General features: G+C 39.7%; 2 protein-coding genes across 9 annotated transcripts in view; one reads left to right on the forward strand and one right to left on the reverse strand.

Annotated features, from left to right (window-relative positions):
• The window catches only part of LOC134218497 (calmodulin-binding transcription activator 1), a 708930-nt gene that overhangs the window by 501302 nt on the left and 184602 nt on the right, over window positions 1-23026 (reverse strand). The gene's annotated exons all lie outside the window — the stretch shown is intronic.
• On the forward strand, window positions 1991-4783 carry LOC134214333 (UDP-glucosyltransferase 2-like). The gene is made up of 2 exons (XM_062693734.1): window positions 1991-2838; window positions 2909-4783. The coding sequence occupies exons 1-2, from the start codon at window positions 2005-2007 to the stop codon at window positions 3641-3643; spliced, it is 1569 nt and encodes a 522-aa protein (XP_062549718.1). The 5' UTR covers window positions 1991-2004; the 3' UTR covers window positions 3644-4783.

A 23026-nucleotide genomic window follows, 5' to 3' on the forward strand; every position in this document is an offset into this window, starting at 1 on the left:
TGTCACACTTCAGGAAACCCCCCTCCCCTATCTAAGCGTTACGTAATTTACGGATGTTCCCTAAACACAAGAATTTTTCAGCGCCATTTGTTGTTACTATGAATATAGAACTGGTGTTTTAATCCATACATGGACCACCGTTGGTAAAATAATTATTTTTTCATATAAATATTGAGGCTGTCACGTCAAATTACGTAACGCTGGACGGGAAGGGAAAGAGTCAGGCCGTGCGTTACGATTCATACAAACCAATTAAACCTTCCATATAAAAATCGTTACGAGGGGGAGGATGGAGGTTCAAAATCTCCAAATTTAGCGTTACGTTATTTGTGAATGAATCCATTCCGGATATTCCGAAGGACCATTTGGTGGCATGAATCACAATGCGAATGCTGTACTCAGAATGTACATACAAATGCTTAAAAAAATATCGGTGTTACCCCACCCTCCCTCACGTAACTTATGGAAGGTTTTTTTTACGGATCGTAACGCTTGGTCTAACTTCCTTATTTCCTCTAAAGCGTTACGTAATTTGTGGACAGTCCCTTAGCTAAGATCCATTAATTACGTAACGCAAAAATTGACCATTTTCAACCCCCATCCCCCTATGTCACACTTTTTGTATGAATCATTGCAATTTTTTGTATGGATTGTCACACTTCGGGCAACACCCCTTCCCCCTCTAAGCGTTACGTTATTTATGGATGCTCCCTTAGGAAAGCGAGAAAGTCACTATCATGTCTTGCACATATTGGATACGTTACGGATACACAAAGATAATATTTCTATTTTTCTAAGATGGGTAAAAATATTACTCCGGATAATCGAGCCATTTTCTCCGATTAATCGAGCCCGGTTAATCGAGAAGAATAGAAGATAGATACGAAACTAATATTTTACACTGCTTTCATTAGCTTTTTCATAGCTCCATACATTTTTTTTCTTCTGTGGGTTGTCAATTATGTGGTTGTGTTCTGGTTCTAGATCTTGGCAAATCATGGTGAGTTGTGTAAATAAACCAGTTCAGATACTTTTATAATAGGTAGTTACTTTTGCCTATTTAAAAACAAAAAAGCTTCAAACGCTTCTAATCTATCAACAGATCACTGGACATTAATGGGTTTAGATAAAGCGCTATCTTATCTTTCTCAAATCTGCAAAATTGGAGTATCGCGACAGATGTTGGATAATTGCAAGTTTGTAAGTGAAATGATTGAATGATGGAATTTTGAAGTGAAATGGAAACTTGAAGCTGATTGTAAAAAGATGATGAAACACCTTTCGGTACAGTTTTGTAGAACAGAAGGGCCAAAGCTGTTAGGAACGAAATAATGTTGCCACACCAGACAGAATGACTTGCTTATACTTAAGTGTATCTAACTGTATCATTTTATCAAAATCACTGGTTATAACATTTCCATGCATTAGTCTACGGTTAAAATATTCTGGAGATCTACTTTGGTTTAAGATTTTTCATATGACAGTATCGTATTTCGACCGACTATACATAACCCAAATAAACATTTGGTGTTTATCGCAATAACAACATCATACAAACCCAGGAACCAACTTATCTCTTATGTCTATCTTTATATTATGATTGAGAATTACAATTCTTCACTGCGAAACACTGCGAAGGCCGCGAAATGAACTCGCAGTTTCTGAAGGTTCCCTGGGCTTGATTGAATTTAATAAATGTATGCTATTAATGCGAAGACATTGCACAGCAAGTATTCTGATGTTTTGACCTTTATTGATAAAGGTTATTAAAATACTAACAACACATATCGTTGTGAAATTGTCTGTAAGCATGCTATCCAAGAATGTATCCCCAAAGTTGCTAAATCATTTCCAATTAACGTATTGAATCCAGTTATCATTCTGACGACAAATCACAAACGCCAGCGACGTCGATAAGATACCATTCATACTCTACCTCAATAATAGACAACTTCCCACACTTCTGTTCGACGTATTTCATTTAGTTTACTTTGGCAAATCACCATGATCGCACGCGCGGTAGCGATTCTCCTCCTATTGGTGACCTTCTCCGAAGGTGCCAAAATTCTTGGCGTGCTACCAATGGTAGCAACATCTCACTTCAACATTGGTGCCGGGATCATGAAAACGTTGGCAAATGCCGGACATGATGTTACCGTCATCAGCCCGTTTTCACTTAAGAACCCACCCAAAAACTACCGCGAAATATTGTTGACCGGATTAGTTGAAGAGACCCAAAAAGGTGTTGAGCAGAACTTTTTCAACTTTAGGAATTCCGGTGGATTTATCGCACCGATTTTCATGTTATACATGATGTACGAAACGTTCTCTGAAATGGTTTGCAAATACGTGCTGAAACACCCGAGTGTAGTCGATTTGCTCGAATCAGATGAGAAGTTTGATGTGGTGTTCGTTGAGGCATTTATCACCGAGTCGCTGTACGGATTTGCCCAGCATTTTGATGCCCCATTGATAGCGTACTCAACGTTTGGGAGTTGCATGTGGACCAACGATCTGGTGGGATCTCCGGCACCACCATCACACGTGGCTCACTTTTTGCTAAGCTACACAGATAAGATGACATTCTGGCAGCGTTTCCACAATACGGCCATGACAATTATCGATAGGCTGTACTACGAGCAACGCTATCTACCCAATCAGAGGCGGATGTATGAAGCAGGATTTCCCCATGCCAAACTGACTTTCGAGCAGCAGATGAAAAACGTGTCTTTAGTGTTTTTGAATCAACATTTTAGTTTAAGTAGCCCAAGGCCTTATCCACCTAATGTGATCGAAGCCGGAGGAATCCAGATCGAAGAAGGGAAACCTTTGCCGCAGGTGAGTCAAGGGATTTTATTTGACATTTGAATTGATTTCGTAAATCTCTACCTACTGTTCAATTTTCTAGGACCTTCAAAAATACCTTGACGAGGCTAAAGACGGTGTCGTTTATTTTTGTATGGGATCAAATATCAAGTCGATTCACTTTCCAGAAGAGAAGCGACAAGCATTTCTGAAAGTTTTCTCAAAGCTCAAACAGCGTGTTTTGTGGAAATTTGAAGACGAAACCATACCCAACCAACCGTCTAACTTAAAGATCCAGGCATGGATGCCACAAAATGACATTTTGGCTCATCCAAACGTAAAGCTGTTTATCACGCACGGCGGTCTTCTCGGATCGACGGAAGCGCTGTATCACGGCAAACCCATGGTTGGAATTCCGATCTTCGGGGACCAACCGATGAACGTCGAAAAAGCCGTTCGCTCTGGATATGCAGTGCGGCTGGACTACGATGACATTACCGAGGAGACGGTCGAGAAAGCGATCACTACGGTGTTAAACAATCCGGCGTATGCTAAGAATGCAAAATTAGTGTCCGAACGATTCCGCGATAAGCCGTTGTCTCCGAAAGAGGCGGCCGTATTCTGGACCGAATACGTAATCCGACATCGAGGAGCTCCGCATTTGCGATCGGCGGCAATGGATCTCTCGCTGTTCGAGTACCAGCTTTTGGATGTTTATGCTGTGATGTTTGTAATTTTGTTGGCAGTAGCTGCCATCAATATTTACGTTGTGAAAAGACTGATACAAAAGGTGTGTAAGCAGAAGTCTTCGGTTGACAAGAAAATGAAACAATCATAAATGAAGCTATTGATTTTACAATAATATTGTAGGAAACTCGTCATATAGAATAATTCCAGTTCAGGTGCACTTATTCTAGTATTCAAGATATTTTTGCAACAACAAAAAAGAATTGATTCAAAAACGGATTTCATCAAATCGAAATGGATGAATCATCGCGGAAATATCTTCAACTTGCTATCGATAACAGATCACGTTGTCGAGAACTGATGTAAAAATTTGATAAATACCATTGTCAATAAAAATGCATGTCATTTTGTTACAGCATGTGTGCTATTACATATTTATTACTTTAGAAGTACAGTACTAGTCAGAGCGGCAGTGAAACACACAACTAGATATTTTAGATGATTGTAACAAATCGAAAATAATGATAAATTTAACAATGATTAATAAGGTTATATATTATTTTTGACAAAAGAACAATGTTTCCTTAATTTTCATTTCATATTCTTTCCTTTCTTTTCTTTTTTGCATCTTGAACAATCGCCCCTTATAAAATATTTCCCATTTTGATAGAAGAAAAGCCAAACAACTACTTTCAACGTTGAAATAAATCTAAATTCGAGTAACTTTTAGTAGACTATCAAACTGCCCAAGTCCACTAATTTATCACAAATTGTAATAACCCACCTACATTTTCACTTATTTGTTTTACAATGTACCGACACTTCCGTCAAACTTTGAAAAGTTGTACATTTCAGTGACGTTCTGAGGATTACGATTTTTATTCTCGTCAGGAAACAAAGTTTATATATTCGTGTGGAAGCCCACAAATACCAATGACCTTGTTCAATGACCAAATATCACAGGCAGATTTATAAAACGAATTATCTGATGCAGTTAATGAAGATAAGAATGTCACTCTAATAGCACACCCATTTAAGGCTTATACCATGAGTGAGTAAGGTTTCTGTCATGAAATATTCATCTGTTGTGAACCGACTACTCACTTTTTCATTCCGTATTAATCGGTGAAATGCTTACCTGAAAAAAAAAATGAAATATAAATTAGTATGCTAAAGACATGATCGGTAAATGAATTTATAAGTTTCCTTTTTGCATTTATGTTCAGATTAACAAAGTATGTGTAAGATAACATGACAAAACATTATGAAAATACATATATTATTTAAAAGAAACAGCAAATGGTTTAGTCCATAGGGAAGATCCATTAATTACGTAACGCAAAAATTGGCCATTTTCTACCGCCCCACCCCCCTCCGTCACACTTTTTGTATGAATCATTGAAAATTTTTGTATGGATTGTCACACTTCGGTCAACCACCCACCCATCTCTGAGCGTTACGTAATTTATGGATGCTCCCATATTTGATAGTACATAAAATCAAATGATTGAAAAGTTTTTAAAAATTTATTCAATAAAATAAAAATTGATAGAATGGAAAACTCCTCAATTTTCCAGTAAGTGGTACGGATTCTGTACGTCCCAGGATATCTAAACTATGCGAAATTAATTTTTAAAGCCTTCAATATTAAGATTTTCACGGCGTGTTCAGTAGAACAATATTATCACAAAATGAGCATCGCTAAAATTTCAACTACGTGAAAATATAGCTTCTTATCTTTCATTTCCTGGGTATTTAAAAAAAAATAATACCGAGGGGTCCTGAACATTTTCTTCTTTTCCAAAGGCTACCAACATTCTAATCTAATACGAGCTGCCAATCACGAGTTCATTCATTTTTTAACCATTCTTCATGAATCTAATGAAACCGATGAATATTCTTCATGTTCTTTAAGGTGATTATACAATCAAGCCATGTGGTGAATTTCAAATTCACCACACGGTTTTCTACTCCTAGCATCAAAAGATCAAATCTAGCGTAATAATTTTCGTACAATGCTGAAAATGAAGTCGATTGTTTAGCACAAGTGATCAAGCGATCAACGAATGTTTCATCCCCATGGGCATTGTGGTTCACTCAATTCGTGCTCTTGAAAAATCACAATAAAAAGCACGTGGTTTCCAAGATGGCCGATTTGTGGCTTTGTTGTATAACCACCTTAATTTTGGCTCAAATGCAGAGAAGCGACTTTTTTGTTGAAAATCCATTGAAATAAAATAAAAGTAATAGCTTTACCCGGTAGTTTAAAGCAGAGCATTAGTGATTAATCATAGATTTAATCATGATTAATGAATAATGGGTTATTTAATCATTATTCATTAATCATAATCATACAAAAAATATGATTCAATCATTATTCACTAATCGTTAATCATATAATTTCATATTTTATCATTAATCACTAATCATAGCCAATTGTTTTGAGTTTAATCATTAATCGTCACTTTTAATCATTGCATACATCGCTTTTATTCATTAATCTTTAATCATAATCATTTAATTTTCATACCTTTTAATAACCCAATTTGGTAAAAATGTTACTTGATAATTGATCAATAGGCAAACCATTCAATTTGATTATTCATAATCATTAATCATTATTCATACCGATCTTTAATCATTAATCATACACATATTGTGTCAGTATTTAATCACGATTGGTAATCGTTAATCTTACTCCAAACGTTTTATTCATTAATCATAATCGTTAATCATTGTCAAAATTAATTTAATCGTTAATCATAATCATTAATCATTGTCAAAAATGATAAAATCATTAATCATAATCTTTAATCATAGAGTTGAATGATTTAATCATAACAAATTTAATCATTCATTGGAAGCTTTATTCATTAACGCTCTGGTTTAAAGTTATGATCAGCGGTTTTCAACCTTTTTCTAGAGAGGTACCCATTTGAACTTTTATATTCATGGAGGTACCCCTACTTTTTTCGCTGTAAATGAAATTATGCAAAGCTCATAAGATATATGGAAAACGGACCTTAAAAGTAACGCAATATATGGATCTCCAGAATGTGAAATCTTCGTGAAACTATTCAATTCAAATTAAGTTTATACATCAAGCTTGCTGTAAGACTTTGATGACTTTTGGAGTCTTCGAGCCTCTTGAAAGGAGGCTTCCGAGCTTCATAAAAGGAGTCTTCTAAACCTCCTCAAAGAATCCGATCCTCTCCAAGGGAGACTTCCTAGCCTCTTGGAAGTAAGCTTTAGAGCCTCTTAAAAGAAGGCTTCCAAACCTCGTGAAAGGAAACTATCGCGCTCTTTAAAAGGAGGTTTCCGAACCTCTTAAAAGCAGGTTTCCGAGCCTCTTAAAGAAAGTTTTGCACATCTTGGAAGAACGCTTCTGAGCCTCTTGAAAGAAGAATTCCATACCTTTTGGAGGGACGCATCCGAGCTTCTCGAAAGAAGACCTCCGAGCCTCTTGAGAGGGAGTTTCCTAGCCTCTTGAAAGGAGGCTTCCGAGCCTCTTGAAAGGAGGCTTCCGAGCCTCTTCAAAGGAGGCTTCCGAGCCTCTTGAAAGGGAGGCTCTGGAGCCTCTTGAAGGAGGCTGAGCCTCTTGAAAGGAGGCTTCTGAGCCTCTTGAAAGGATGCTTCCTGAGCCTCTTGAAAGGAGGCTTCCAGGCCTCTTGAAAGGAGGCTCTGAGCCTCTTGAAAGGAGGCTTCCGAGCCTCTTGAAAGGAGGCTTCGGGCCTCTTGAAAGGAGGCTTCTGAGCCTCTTGAAAGGAGGCTTGAGCCTCTTGAAAGGAGGCTTCTGAGCCTCTTGAAAGGAGGCCTGAGCCTCTTGAAAGGAGGCTTCTGGAGCCTCTTGAAAGGAGGCTTCCTGAGCCTCTTGAAAGGAGGGCTTCCTGAGCCTCTTGAAAGGAGGCTTCCGAGCCTCTTGAAAGGAGGCTTATGAGCCTCTTGAAAAGAGGCCTCTGAGCCGCTTGGAAGGAGGCTTCCTGAGCCTCTTGAAAGGAGGCTTCCGAGCCTCTTGAAAGGAGGCTTCCTGAGCCTCTTGAAAGGAGGCTTCCGAGCCACTTGAAAGGAGGCCTCCGAGCCTCAAGAAAGGAGGCTTCCGAGCCTCTTCAAAGGAGGCTTCCGAGCCTCTTGAAAGGAGGCTTCCGAGCCTCTTGAAAGGAGGCTTCCGAGCCTCTTGAAAGGAGGCTTCCGAGGCTTCCGAACTTTTCGGCAAAAATACCTATTCGACAAAATGACCTATTCGGCCAACGACCTATTCAGCTTTTACGGACATATAAACTTTTCGGCGAATTCGAGCGTAAAAATTATTATTGTTAGATTTTTTTTCAAACGGTGGTTTTTGACGTAGGACTTACGTCTTTCTTCACTATACTGGGTGTCATTTAGATTTTTGGAAATCGAGAGCGTTACGATGGAAGGGAAGATTTTGAACGCTACTAGCGCCTTTATCTTTCGATGGATTTTTAAGATTTATATATCAATCGACTCGGACACTCTCCAGCAATTTGCCTATTTCATTGAAACTAAAGATTATTAACGATAAGCTATTGAAAATTTCAATTCTTGTCAAGCCAGTAAAAATTTCATATGTAACCAATCCCGTGCATTCCTAACACGGACATCAGAATGCGGTATGTCACGGGCCTTCGGGTTAACCACAAAGTTCTCTTTGTGTATGAAAGAAGCAGTTCCTGCCGTGTGTGAGCCATTACAATTTGTGACAGCAGCGCGTACTGACGTGCTTTTTGCTCGCGCATTTTTTTGTTTCGTTCGTTCGCTGTTTACCTACACAGCGACAGCGACAGCATGCAGTCACCAGCGGTAGAACTGCCGGAGGGTCTATGAATACTTAAGAAGTGGGCGCATTTTTTGTCATTCTGTGCTTGATGATGGTCGGATGCAGTGGTGTCGGTTGCGATGGATGCAATCGCCCATCGCATCGCTCGGAGTTCACGGCTAGAGGCCGATGATGGCTGAGGCAGCGGTGGTGGATGGAGAAGAAGAAAATTAGAGAGATTTGGTCTGCTCATCCACGAAAAGTGATTGGTTTCATAATCCACATGATCCCGGGATGGGTACGAGTCATGTCATATGACTGACCATATGTTAAGTTGTGCTTGGTACTAAACGACACGTACATTAAAACATGGTTATACTATAACAGTTCTGATTCCCCAGCCAAAAAAAATCAACTGCACTGATGAAAATAAAAATTTGATTAAAATAATTACTTTCATTTATTTGCAGAAGGCATTAGCAATAGTGTTGATATCCATTTTAGATTAGAAAATTTCGCTGCATTACATGTAAATCTTTTAAGAAAGTCCGCAAAAAAATAATTTCCAGAAGAATATTTAAATAAACTTTATTTTATTCTTTGTTTATCATTTTCTGAGAAATTGTATTATTAAATTTGACGTAGACTCAGAGTTTGGAATCAGAACATTAAATAAATTTTCGTTGATGTGTTAGCAGTACCTCCTCTATTTCAGTAGGGTTACTGCTCCTTGACTTGTTTCTTATTGTTTTGATTTTTTTCAGCAGTAAGCATCAATAAGAAATCTATAAATGCCCTACATTTGCTTGAGTAAATAAGGGCTTAAAAGTTAGAAACAAAGCAATTCTAATTATGTATTTAATTATTAGTTTTATTTCCAGAAGTTTTGAATACACAAATTGCTAATAATTCTACACAGCATGGAAGTTGTCGTTTCCAATATCAATACTATAATCAAACTCCATAGATCCAAAAGATAGAAGTTGAATGTAAATACGCTACGTTTATACAAGTCCTACGTCTAGTCGCGGTTATGTTGAAAACATTACCCATTGCTCGTTTTTTTTTTCAAAAACTGCTCAATACATTTGAATGAATACTAATAAATGTGAAATAATGGAAATAACTGAATCTTTCTCCCTAAAATACAATTTTTAGCTATCTTATGTGCTTTTCTCATTATATTTTATAATACACAAGAAAGGCACTATCACCGCTAGGTGGATTATTTTGGGTTTTTGGTATTAAAAACTTCTTAGTAGATTATTCAATTCCATTGTTAGTTCCTTCACGCTCCCGAAAGCTTCCCAACACCAACAACCCTGAGACCCGGAACAAAAGAGCCCTTCTGCGCCTGCCCCACACAATTGCCGTGGCTAGAGCAGCAGCTGGGGGTGGAGGCCAGTTCTCTTCTGGAACTCATCGATTCCGGGCCAAGAAATGAAATTGTCGCTGAAAAAATCCAAAAACAAGGAACAAAAGAAAATAGCGATAAGCCTTTGTCCTCATCTGCAGAGAATGAAGACAATGTTTCGTTCCATTTTATTTGTAACAAAAATGAAAAGGTAATTGTTTGTGAACTTTTCAAACACAAAACACAAATCATGTTAATAGATGGTTAAATTTTTGTCTAAACATTGATAACTGATACTTATTTAACCAAAACATCGTCGAAAACCGACCACCACTTCTCTAAATGCGCGGCAGGCGATCATTGTCCTATTCTGTTGCAGTTTGGGTCAAACGCTTATTGTGAGTTGAGTTTGTCCTATCACTTACAAGAGAGGATATTGTTGTTATCATTGACGATCTTGTTGTTCTACATTCCCTGTCCGGGGCCAAAAATTTTTAACCTTATAGCCTATTCGACCAAATGACCTATTCGGCCAATGACCTTTTCAGACAAATGACCTGTTCGGCCAATGACCTTTACGACCATGTGACCTATTCGGCCAAATGACTTATTCAATGGCTATTCGGCCAAATATTCAATGGCTATTCGGCCAAATGACGTATTCGACCAATTACCTATTCGGTCATATGACCTTTTCGGCCAAATGACCTTTGCGGCCATATGACCTTTTTGGCCAAAGGACCTATTAGGCAATATGACCTATTCGGTCAAATGACCTTTACAGCCATATGACATTTTTGGCCAAATGACCTTTTCGGCCAAATGACCTATTCGACCAGATGGATTCCGGCCCAATGGAGATGGGGGGGTTCCAAAGAATGAAACGGTGAGATTGATCTGGTTCTCATTGTAGATTTGGTAGTCGATAGGCTGCTCTGTTTTTTCGATAAGGTGCAATAGGTCGGACACTGATACCAGCAGGCCAATCCGATCAATCTAGAGACCAATTTGCAGACTGACACTTCAAACGAAACGAAAGAGAGATCGTCTATGCTCTTGCCACGAGAGACAAGCTTAGTAACGGTGACTAGAGAAGCATCCACGTTGGAGATCTCAACAACATACTGTATTACTTCCTTAGCTTCCTTGTCAGGAGCGAACGGAGTTACTCAGAGGGATTCTACATCCCTCGGAGCTTGAACATTATTTGCAACTTTCCTAGATATAAAGGAAAAAGGAGCACTCATGTGATTGAGTTCAAGATTTAGGATGTTATGAAAGCCTGAGATTCTCATGTTTCTTGATGGTTCGATATAGGTCAACAGTTTGTCAGCCAAGATCTCTAGCTCTCCCGGGAAGTCATTGGGAGTCAGATGGGTATTGCTCGCTGACGGCTGTTTCATCTAGACCGGCAATGTGTCCAATATTGTCTAAGGTGAAATGGATTTTTTTAAATTGATCCACAACAAAAACGGATTGGCACAGTCTGGGAGAGCGCTGATATTGTGGGAAAACTCACTATTTCTTAGGTCAACCCTTCTGGCCTTGATCATTTTTGTCTTGAGCGCAAGTAGCCCGGTACGTTATAACGGCCTGCGAGTGACATATTGAGACGAATCAAATCTTTGGTGATAACGAATTAGATAAACTTTTCTAAACAAAAACGTGTGTAAAGGAGAAGGATGTAATTAATCTATCAAAGTTAACCCATAAAAAGTAGAAAACTTAAAAACAAAATTGAGCAGTCTTCTCATTTTTGTCTCCCCACTTTCCTACTTTCTCGTAAGTTTATCAACCCACGCAACAAAAGGATCACCACTTGAGAAGAAAGAGCATAATCCCTGACAAACGACAACTTAAACCGATGTACACTATGGAAAATGGCTACATTATTCAGGGATTATGTCAACCAGCCAGAAGCAGCCAGCGATGACAAATGACACCTGACTCCGTTGTGGACAACCAGCAGCCTCGAGAAAATTACAATGTGATTTGCATCGTTCCCCGTTTTCAGCGAAATGACAAACGACAACGCTAGGTAACTCACTTTTTTATGAAACACCTTTGTCTGACTTGATTTGATCAATTTGAGATTAGATTCAACGCCAATGCACGGTGTGTAGGCAGTGCCTTGTTGACAATCTGGCCTATAAAGGAATTAATGAATCACAACGAAAATGCACCCTCCATATTCCGAAACGTTCCTAAAGTTTGAGTTGCAACCAGCTTCCGTCGTCGGGGAGGACAAGAAATAAACGCAATAATTAGTGTCGTTATTTAAATCAAGTTATTCTCATCATCTCCGAAAAGTGATTCTCCCGCGGGTATCTAGGCTCGGGAGGGGATTCATTAGAATGCAAATCATGAAACCGAACCTTAAAAATTTTGAATAATTACTCTGGCCGTTAGTTAGAAGGAAGAGGCGACGGCAAATGAAAGATATGCAGTGACGTGATTGGGAATGGGAAGAGGGAATCAAGAGGCGAATTTCTGTTGCAAACATATATGCTTTGTATCGTTAATCTCAAATTTGATCCCTGTGCCCTTCATTGTGATTCAACTAAAGGGATCTATCATCAATTTGGTTTCATATTAAATTTTAAACAAACCAGGGGTTGTAAACATCAAAATCTGAATAAATAATTACAATAAACTGGTGTTATTACACAGAAACCAACAAATCTGAATGTCAGCACAAATTCATGTCCTAAGTCGATGCAGAATTTATGTCCCAATACTTACTTTCAAAATCCAGAATAAGAAATCTAAATATTCGATTTTGATTCTTGAATTCCAATTAACGATAAATGCGCCATTTCCATTTCCTATTTCTGCTAAATTCATATGAAATTCTGAATAAAAAAAGTTATATTTCAAAGCATATGGTTTAATTCTTGATATTTCGATGATGTTTGTAAAGCCAAACCTTAGATAAAGAAAAACAAATCAACTTGTCACCTTGGACGTCATAATTTTAAATGTTCCACTGGCTGACTGTTATTACTTTACAAAAATGTTGAATAATAAAACACATTCTTGATACACCTATGCTAAATTGTCTTCTCCCGCTTCACGCGATTCTAAAGGACAACTTTGGAGACCCGTGTTTCAATTTTCCTGGGGAATACAACTCAGACCGAGCAAAAAATGAAGAAACTCACAATCATCCAAACTATTTAAAATTCAAAACAGTCAACTCCATCCTTCCTCAATATTTCTCCTCGTCAAAAAAGACCAGCTCAGCCCACAACGATTTAGTGGGAGGACAAACTCTTACCAGCCCAACGGAAAAAAAAGTCAAACCGAAACATCGAAACTACTTGTGAAGCAAGTTTTTGTGTCTATCGAAATTGCACTTGCCTTTCATGTATCAAAGTTGCACCTCTCGTTCTCTCGACATACCGGGCAACAGCAAAAGGAGCCGCCGGGAAAATGCTCAAACGATTTTTCTAAACCGCAACCCCAGACCTTCCCCCATCGAAGAGGGGTTAATCCTTGTTGTTTTGTTGCTCATTGTTGTTCCAAGCACAACTAACTAAAACGAAACTAAAACAGTTCAACTCGTCGGGAGAAAAAAAAATAACGACAAATAACTCTTCAACCCGAATTGAGTGAGCGACTGACAAAATAATGTTTAGATCAAATATTTGTGTTTTACCCTCCGACTCGGAAGAGACAAAGTTTGTCTCAAGTTGAGATTTATTCCCGAGTTCGGTTTCCTTGTTTGAGAGTCGCCGAAAAATTGCTGATTTTATAATTTGATCCGAAGAAACATTTTCGCCTTACAACAACTGGCTCTGCCCAGAGGACGGCCAAAAGTGCAACACGTGCAATGCAATCAGTACTGAAAGGCTGAAATATGGACCAGGGACAAATATTATTAAATAAAGTCAACACCCCGAAAAGAAGGGAATCATACACTTTGGTCGTAACAAAAAGAAACTGTGTGGTGATGCAGGATGGGGTAGACAAAATACATACGCCACTTGACGTCTTCATCGTCTGCACATTTCCACCAAAGATTTAGCCTTTCCATAAGTAGGTATGAGAGTATCGAAGGGGGGACCGATCATCGAAAATTTGTCGCTTCTTCTCGGTCAGCAGTTTTTATATTTTCTGATGCCATCGGCGGAAAGCTGGAAGACGGAATTTCTGTAGGGGATGTATTAATTTTGGATTCGACTTCGAGGTAGGTCATTCAAGATTCGGACTGTTTTTGGCTTCTTCGAACGTTCGCGGACAACTTGACCACAAGAATTGAAAACAATTGTTATGATAATAATATGTAACTCAAAGTGAAAGTTTTTCCTACCAATATGATTATGAAATATTTTACCAACCCATCAGCAGATTGGAAATTCTTTAAAAAAAAAATAGATTTGAGAGATCCAGAATTTTTACCTATTTCAAAGAGATGTTTTGTCAATCTGTGTAGTGACTACCCAATGACTCTACTGTTCATAAATTCATAACAGTTCCATGTAGATAGGAAATCAAGCAGACATGGGACTTTTATGAATTTATGGGCAGTCTAGCAGTTCTTCCTTCCGATTTTTTCCTAAATCGTTTCATGCACCCATCATGTATCAATGCAGTTCATTATTATTTATTTCCTCGGACTAAGGCCGAAGTGGCCTGTGCAGTACATAGAAGTCTTCTCCATTCGGTTCGGTTCATGGCTGTACGCCACCAACCACGCAGTCTGAGGAGGGTCTGCAAATCGACCACCACCTGATCGATCCACCTTGCTCACTGCGCACCTCGCCTTCTTGTGCTCATCGGATCGTTGTCGAGAACCATTTTCACCAGATTACTGTCCGCAGTCTTTCAATTTTTGCGTTGTGAACGATGGATGGTTCTCTACTGGTATCATTTTCGGCAGTCACCAGTGAGCTCAAGTACACGAGCACCTCGATTTCGCCACCACATAAACAGAGTCGTGGTAGGTGGCTCACGTTGTCTTCTGTTGAGCCGCTTCCGATCATGTCTTGGACGTGTTGATGACAAGTCCAAACCGGTTAGCTTCGTTCTTCAGTCTGATTTAGGTTTCCTCCTTCCTTTCAAAAAAGGCCCAGGGCTTTGTTGTTTTTCAGCAGCCAATCTCCTCATGGACTTCCAATAACATCAGATCTCGACTCTATTTTTCTCCCGTGATACTGGCCAGGATACGAGCAACTTTAGGGAAGATAACCAAGGTAACCAACCCCGGTGGAAACTATGTTCGTATGCTGACAGGGAAGCAGGGTTTGCTCCTCTCCGGAGGGGCAAATCTTACTGAGCGTCTGTTCTCCATGTCATGATTGGCTCACAACAGCGTCTGTTCTCCATGTTGATCATCGTCCGAGTTCCAGCGAGGGATTCTAAGTGAAACTGTGCATCATGGTCCACCGGGAATAAGGAGGAATGGTCCTCCGGAAATTTAGGGGTTTTGGTGTCAGGCCCTGCAAGCCAGCCTTTAAAAAAACATACGCAACGAACAATCAACAAGAGAGTACAGACTAGAACCATCGGCGAAGACCACTACGACGAAAAGGGACTAGCGATTGGAAACTCGGTTCGTGGAACTGCAAATCTCTCAACTTCATCGGAAGAACACGCATACTCGCCGATATGCTCAAGGACCGTGGACTCGGCATCATAGCGCTGCAGGAGGTTTAATGGAAGGGATCAATGGTGCGAACGTTTAGAGGTAATCATACCATCTATCAGAGCTGCAGCAACACACACGAGCTGGGAGCAGCTTTCATAGTGATGGGCGATGGCCGATCAATGAAAGAATGTGCAGGTTGGGGATCAAAGGCCGGTTCTTCAACTTCAGCATAATCAACGTCCATAGCCCACACTCCGGAAGCACTGATGATGATAAGGACGCATTCTACGCGCAACTGGAACGTGAGTACGACAGCTGCCCAAGCCACGACGTCAAAATCATCATAGGAGATTTGAACGCTCAGGCTGGCCAAGAGGAGGAGTTTAAACCGACTATTGGGAAGTTCAGCGATCAGCGATCAGAATCACAAATCGATTACGTTCTGATTGATGGACGGCACTTCTCCGACATTATCGACGTCAGGACATATCGTGGCGCTAATATCGACTCTGACCACTATCTGGTGATGGTGAAACTTTTTTTTTTATGAAGGTTTACTGGCGGGACTCTGAATAGAGTAGAAACCTCTGCACCAGGCCTTTGATGATACCGTAGCATAATTCCATTCGAAGCAGTTTGCCAGCCGTACACGGAACATGTCGTCCAAGAAGACGCTGTTGCAACTGAATCAGAGGGATTTACGTTCATAAATAGTCGGAGAGGTCTCATGCTAACTAACATCGTAATAGTTTAAAGTCATTTTTGTCATTTTCTTGTCAGAGTCAAATAATTTAGCCAGTTTTTATGCTATTTATACGTCTATTGTCATTGTACGCGCTCAAAATCGACCGAAGCAGTTTATCCGACTCACATGGAACATGTTGCCCAATGCTTCATCGTAGAAACTGAGCCGGAAGTTTTTTTTTATCAAGTATAAGAAAGCGTTCAATCCCCGATTTATAAAAAATGACAAGTTAATAACTTTTGAAGCAGTTTCCCAGCCGTACAAGGATCATGTCGTCCATTAAGACACTGTTGAACTGGCTCAAAAGACATTACATTTACAACTCTTATAGATACTCTCTCCCATTATCTCATTCCTAATCATATCTTCTTCTTCTTCTTATTGGCATTACATCCCCACACTGGGACAGAGCCGCCTCGCAGCTTAGTATTCATTAAGCACTTCCACAGTTATTAACTGCGAGGTTTCTAAGCCAAGTTACCATTTTGCATTCGTATATCATGAGGCTAACACGATGATACTTTTATGCCCAGGGAAGTCGAGACGATTTCCAATCCGAAAATTGCTTAGACCGGCACCGGGAATCGAACCCAGCCAACCTCAGCATGGTCTTGCCGCACGGCTAAGGAGGGCCCCTAATCATATAGATTTTTTTTTTTAATCTTTCGTTTATTTTGGAGGCTCAATTGCCGAATCATATAGATTGATCTGTACGATGTCATTCTTGTCTTTATGGTCAGAAGGTATGAAGTATGCGTTCCATGAATTACTTTGTTTGCCTAAGTTATTGGTTTATCCTGTGTCAATACTATCAAACACAATGTAAGTTATGTCTTGTAAAAAGTGGAAACTGTTCGTGCATTTAGTCTATTTTATTGTTATTCCTTTGTCAAGGTATTACTATTATTATGTTCTAATAAGTAGCTTGATCGTTTCCAAACTAACTGTCATTATCTATCATGTACTAATGATCAGTTATGAGTCAGCTTTAGGATTCACTTTTCGGTGGCAAAGTAAAGCTTCATCACGCCTATTCCCTACTATTAGTAAAAATTATCGTGAATGAAGCCGTCATAAGATTGTTCATATACCATCATTATAATGTGTGGTATTTTTTATTATTGCTCTTCGAAGTGAGGCATAACAAAATAGAACTGGTACCACGTTCCTTGTTTTGAAAAAACTTCTACTCAGTGAATCCAGCAGTCGATTCCTACGAATGTCTTGAATACTTTGTTTTTCCATAAATGCCTAGCTAGCTAAATGTAAGCGTGGCTACGACTCATCGTCACAGGGAACGCACCAGAAAAGTATTGCCGAAAAGAAGAGAACTCACGTCATTATCACTGATGGAAAAGGCTTCTGCCTGACTGCACTACCATTCAAGGCTCCAAGACACGAGATCCGTTGGATCACATGCAAATGCCGTAAATTAGTGCGTCAATGCCAGATATGTAACGCGGCACCAAACAAAATGGTCAACATGTGATACCACCACGACAGGATATGTCTTTGGTTGCCATCTCAGTGCTAATGTCGTAAACAGACCCACCGCGGCATGGTAACATATCCGAGGGAAGGTACTATCTGGTGATGGTGAAACTGCGCCCAAAACTATCCGTCATCAACAATGTTCGGTACCGACGATCGCCGCGGTACGACCTAGAACGACTGAAGCAACCTGATGTCGCCACTGCATACGCGCAGCATCTCGAGGCAGCGTTGCCGGAAGAGGGTGAGCTCGATGGGGCCCTTCTTGGGGGGTGTCAGGCCATTTGGCCGAATGCCGTCTGGCCGAATGCCGTTTGGCCGAACGGGTCGTTTGGCCGAATGCCGTTTGGCCGAATGCCGTTTGGCCGAATAGTTAAAAAAAATTAACCTCAAATTACGAGTAGCGAAGGGTGAGAAATGAAACGTGAGTAATGAGAAGTAAGATGTGAGAAGGGAGATGTGAAAAGAGAACTTTTTCCTTCTTCTTCCTCCTCTTTTCTTCTCCTTCCTTTTCCTTCTTCCTTCTTCATTCTTCTTCCTTTACCTTCTTCTTCCTTCTCCTTCTTCCTCCTTCCTTCTTTATTTTTCCTTCTTCCTTCTCCTTCTTCATTTTTCCTTCTTTATTTTTCCTTCGTACTTGTCCCTTTTCCCTTCTTCCTTTTACATTCCCCTTTCTTTCTTCTTTCTTTTTTCTTCTTCTTTCTTATTCCTTCTTCCTTCCCCCTTCTTCCTGCTTCCTTCTTCCTTCTTCTTCTTTCTTCTTCCTTCATCCTTCTTCCTTCTTTCTTCATCCTTCTTCTTTCTTCCTTCTTCCTTCTTCCTTCTTTCTTCTTCCTTCTTCCTTCTTCCTTCTTCCTTCTTCATTCTTCCTTCTTCCTTCTTCCTTCTTCCTTCTTTCTTCCTTCTTCCTTCTTCTTGTTACCATTTTTCTACTTCCTTCTTCCTCTTTCCTTCTTCCTTCTTCTTCTAACTTCTTCCTTCTTCCTTCTTCTTTCTTTCTTCTACCTTCTTCTTCTATCTTCTTTTATCTTCTTCCTTCTTCTTTCTTCCTTCTTCCGTCTTCCTTCTTCTTCTTCATTCTTCCCCTCTTCCTTCTTCCCTCTTCTTTCTTCCTTCTTCCTTCTTCCTTCTTCTTCTATATTACTCCATCTTCCTTCTTCCTTCTTTTTTCTTCCTTCTTCCTTATTCTTTCTTACTTCTTCTTTCTTTTTTCTTTCTTTCTTCTTCCTTCTCCTTCTATCTTCTTCCTTCTATCTTCATCCTACTATCTTCTTCCTTTTTCCTTCTTCCTTCTACCTTCTTCCCCTTCTTCCTTCTTCTTTCTTCCCTCTTCCTTCTTCCTTCTTCCTTCTTCCTTTTTCCTTCTTTCTTCTTCTTTTTTCCTTCTTCCTTCTTCCTTCTTCCTCCTTCCTTCTTCCTTCTTCTTTCTTCCTTCTTCCTTCTTCCTTCTTCTTTCTTCCTTCTTCCTTCTTCTTGTTTCCTTTTTTCTACTTCCTTCTTCCTCCTTCCTTCTTCCTTCTTCTTCTAACTTCTTCCTTCTTTCTTCTTCCTTCTTCCTTCTTTCTTCTTCTTTCTTTCTTCTACCTTCTTCTTCTATCTTCTTTTATCTTCTTCCTTCTTCTTTCTTCCTTCTTCCTTCTTCCTTCTTCCTTCTTCCTTCTTCCTTCTTCATTCTTCCCCTTCTTCCTTCTTCTTTCTTCCTTCTTCCTTCTTCTTTCTTCCTTCTTACTTCTTCCTTATTCCTTCTTACTTCTTCTTTCTTTATTCTTTCTTTTTTTTCCTTCTCCTTCTATCTTCTTCCTTTTTCCTTCTTCCTTCTTCCTTCTACCTTCTTCTCCTTCTTTCTTCTTCCTTCTTCTTTCTTCCCTCTTCCTTCTTCCTTCTTCATTCGTCCTTCTTCCTTCTTTTTTCTTCCTTCTTCCTTCCTCCTTCTTCCTTCTTCCTTTCTCCTTCTTCCTTCTTCCTTCTTTCTTCTTTCTTTTTTCTTCTTTCTTCTTCCATCTTCCATCTTCCTTCTTCCATCTTCCATCTTCCATCTTCCTTCTTCCTTCTTCCTTCTTCCTTCTTCCTTCTTCCTTCTTCCTTCTTCCTTCTTCCTTCTTCCTTCTTCCTTCTTCCTTCTTCCTTCTTCCTTCTTCCTTCTTCCTTCTTCCTTCTTCCTTCTTCCTTCATCCTTCTTCCTTCATCCTTCTTCCTTCTTCTTTCTTCTTTCTTCCTCTTCCTTCTTCCTTCTTCCTTTTTCCTTCTTCCTTCTTCCTTCTTCCTTCTTTCGTCTTGCTTCTTCCGTTTTCCGTTTTCCGTTTTCCTTCTTCCTTCTTCCTTCTTCCTTCTTCATTCTTCCTTCTTCCCTCTTGCTTCTTTCTTCTTTTTTCTTCCTTGATTCTTTCTTCTTTCTCTTTCCTTCTTTTTTTTATTTATTCTTCATTCAGAGAATTTCAACTATTTGTCCAAACGGCATTCGGCCAGATGGCGTTCGGCCAAATGACCCGTTCGGCCAAACGACATTCGGCCAAACGACATTCGGCCAAACGGCATTCGGCCAAATGATTCCAAACCTCTTGAGGACTGCTGGAATACAGTTAAAGCAGCTATTAACGACGCAGCGGAGAACAACGTCGGGTATGTGGGACGAAGTCGACGGAACGATTGGTTTGACGAAGAGTGCAGACAGATTCTGAAGGAGAAGGACGCAGCGGACGACCGCGTTGCAGAGGGTCCCGGAAGAACGTGGAACGTTATAGACTACGCCGCCTGGAAGAAGCGGAGTGCGGGGAAATGGAACAGGCTGTGCCGTTCTCAAGAAACACGCTAGTTATATCAGAAGCTCTATGCATCCCGCAGAGGCTTCGTGCCGAGAGCCGAAATGTGCCGGGATAAGGGTGGGATGGGAGCATCTTGAAGGACAAACGTGTGGTGATTGAAAGATTGAAGCAGCACTACGAGGAATATTTGAATGGCAGAAAAAAATATTTTAAGCTATTTTTAGTGGAATGTATTCAACCGTCTAAGACGAGTTAAGTAACCTCCATTTAATTCCACCAATTATTTCGATATCTTTGCAGATACGTATTTCGACCACAACTGTGTGGTCGTCTTCAGCGTCTTGTACTTGACTCGATTTAAATCCCATAGAGAAGAGTGAATGAAAGTTAGCTGTTTTTAACCATGTTGGAGCCCTGATCAACGCGCGTCCCATAGTACAGCACCATAGCAACAAAGTTTGGTTGATTGAATATCAGGATCGTAGTTGAAATCAGCAAATGAATTCAACTCATTCATAGCGTGATGAATACGGAATTCATTCGCCTCTCAAATGTCTTTTCAAGCGCTTAGAATCCTACGGGCGAACTGCATTGATCGATTTATCTTTGTCGATGTTTTCTGTTTATTAATGTTGCGAATCGCGGTAGATTGGATTGGTGTAATAAAGGGTGATTGCATCTTGCAGCAGAAGTAATAATCGCGGCTATAGCAGAAAAGTTTATTTTCAGTACAAAACGTGAACAAACCCGGAAGCTGTCCGATAGAAAATTTAAATGGCAGAATCACGAAAGTGGTCAATTGATCTTTCCCGTCAAAAATTGTATCTCGTTTTATTGTCTCAGCGGGTTTTTGGGCTTATTTAAGGTCAATTTTCCCAATGAACCGATATTTTTTGAAGTCTCTAACTATTTTTAAAATCGAAAACAAAAACCGAAAAGTGCACTTTTTTTGTATTAAATTTTAAAAATACTTAGAGTGGTAAAAAATATGGGGTATTTGGGAAAGTTGACCTTAAATAAAATAAAGAATCGATTGAGCGATTGAAAATATTTGACAGGAAAGGTCAATTGGAACACCTAGCTCAACTTCATTTGTGCAATGAATGAACGAGCTGCGAGCTGCATGCGGTGAGCTACCAATGCTTTGTTTTAGTCAGATGTGAGATTTGATGAGTGCGCAGTGAGGCGTCTCATTTCGCATGATTCATTTCTCACTTTTTACATTATTGACAATATGACCCAAATGACCTTTTCGGCCAAACGGCATATTCAGCCAAACAGCATTTTCAGCCAAAAGACCTTTTCGGCGATATAACCTGTTTGGTCAAACTACATTTTCGTTCGTATGCCAACCAAATGACCCTTTTTGCCAAACGGCATTTTCGGCCGTTTGACCAATTTGGTCAAATGCCTTTCGGCCAGATGGATTTCGGCCTAATGGTTTGTCCGGCCAATCAGTTTTTGGCTTTGGGTCAAATGCCTTCCCAAAACGAAAAAAAAACATATGAATCCCGAGTAAATGGAACATGAAAAATAAGCTTTTACTAATTTGGCGCTAAAGGGTTGATAACTTGACTCGACTCAGTTTTTCTTGCCTGTATATTATATGATAATAGCGTGATTCAAATTTTGACTTTCTCGCTCCACTGTGCTTAAACGATGACAGTTGCAGTTTTAGTAATCCTCCTAAATTTTCACCTAATTTGGTTGTAATACGACTTAGCACGCGCAGTTCGAAGTTTGTATGGAAATTACTATGAAAATTTATACTTATGTGCAAAACCGTTCCGTGTAATGACTCATAAACTATTAAAATATAATTAACCCGTTAACTTTTAGAATACGTCCTAAGCTAGAAGACAGTTGTTGTTGCGAAGCGATCTGGCTTTTGAAGGCAAAGTTAAAAAAGAAACAAAATCGCTCATTATTGATATTGATGTTATTCTTCTACGTGTTAAATAGATTTTCCAACGAATCAGTATTTCCTTAATAACTTTTCTGGCAAGCATCCAATCGTTTCGCAACAAGAACGGTCTGTTCCCTTGCTAAATTTCCTATGTTATCAACGTGCTCATTTATTTTAGACCTTAATGAGCAGCGTTATAGAATGGTTTCCCGCAAAAGTTACTCTTTTTATAGTAATTTTCATACAAACCTAAAACTACGCGTGCTCAGTCAAATTACAACCAAATTAACTAAAAATTTAGGAAAACACATTTTTGAATAATTCATCGGTATATTTTTCCCGCATTTCCCCTAGATGACAAATCTTATGGTGTTTTTTTTTCTTCTATTGAACCGAGTCGGCACTTTTCGATGGAATGTTCAGAAGCAACAGACAAAAAAATAGAATCCGAAAGATACCTTCCGGCGGCACTGTCTCGTATTCAATTAATGCTATAACCACGCTGCCAATCAATAATTAATTTGATTGGATTGTGAGCCGACAAGGCCTTCTTCTGGTGGTGAGACCACCTCATCGGGCGATCCAGTTCGATTGCCTCTCTACCGGTTACGGTGCGGCAGGATCGGTGGATATGTCGGTGCTCATATAAGTGCATGTGCTCGGTTGGCGGCACGCTCGAAGAATACCAATGAGCTTCTCCCATGTGTGAAGGTGAAAATTGAGCTAATTTTAATCGAATATTCATGACGGAATTTGAAGGTGACGGCATCGTTAGTGAAGAAATTACTGGAATTTCCTTCTTCCCACGGCAAATTGATCCGAACTGGACCCGAAATTTGTCGGCGGAAATCCTTCCATTGAAGTAATTTCCTTAATGGTGAGTTCATTTCCGGAACAAAGCAAGGTCCC

The sequence above is a fragment of the Armigeres subalbatus genome, chromosome 2 (genome assembly GCF_024139115.2).
Source record: "Armigeres subalbatus isolate Guangzhou_Male chromosome 2, GZ_Asu_2, whole genome shotgun sequence".
In the NCBI taxonomy this organism is placed as follows: domain Eukaryota; kingdom Metazoa; phylum Arthropoda; class Insecta; order Diptera; family Culicidae; genus Armigeres; species Armigeres subalbatus.

Bases quoted from the DNA above. Each gene is read 5' to 3' on its own strand.
- LOC134214333 (XM_062693734.1), top strand. From the start codon at position 2,005: ATGATCGCACGCGCGGTAGCGATTCTCCTCCTATTGGTGACCTTCTCC. The intron at 2,839-2,908 runs GTGAGTCAAGGG...TCAATTTTCTAG, and splicing joins AAGGGAAACCTTTGCCGCAG to GACCTTCAAAAATACCTTGA.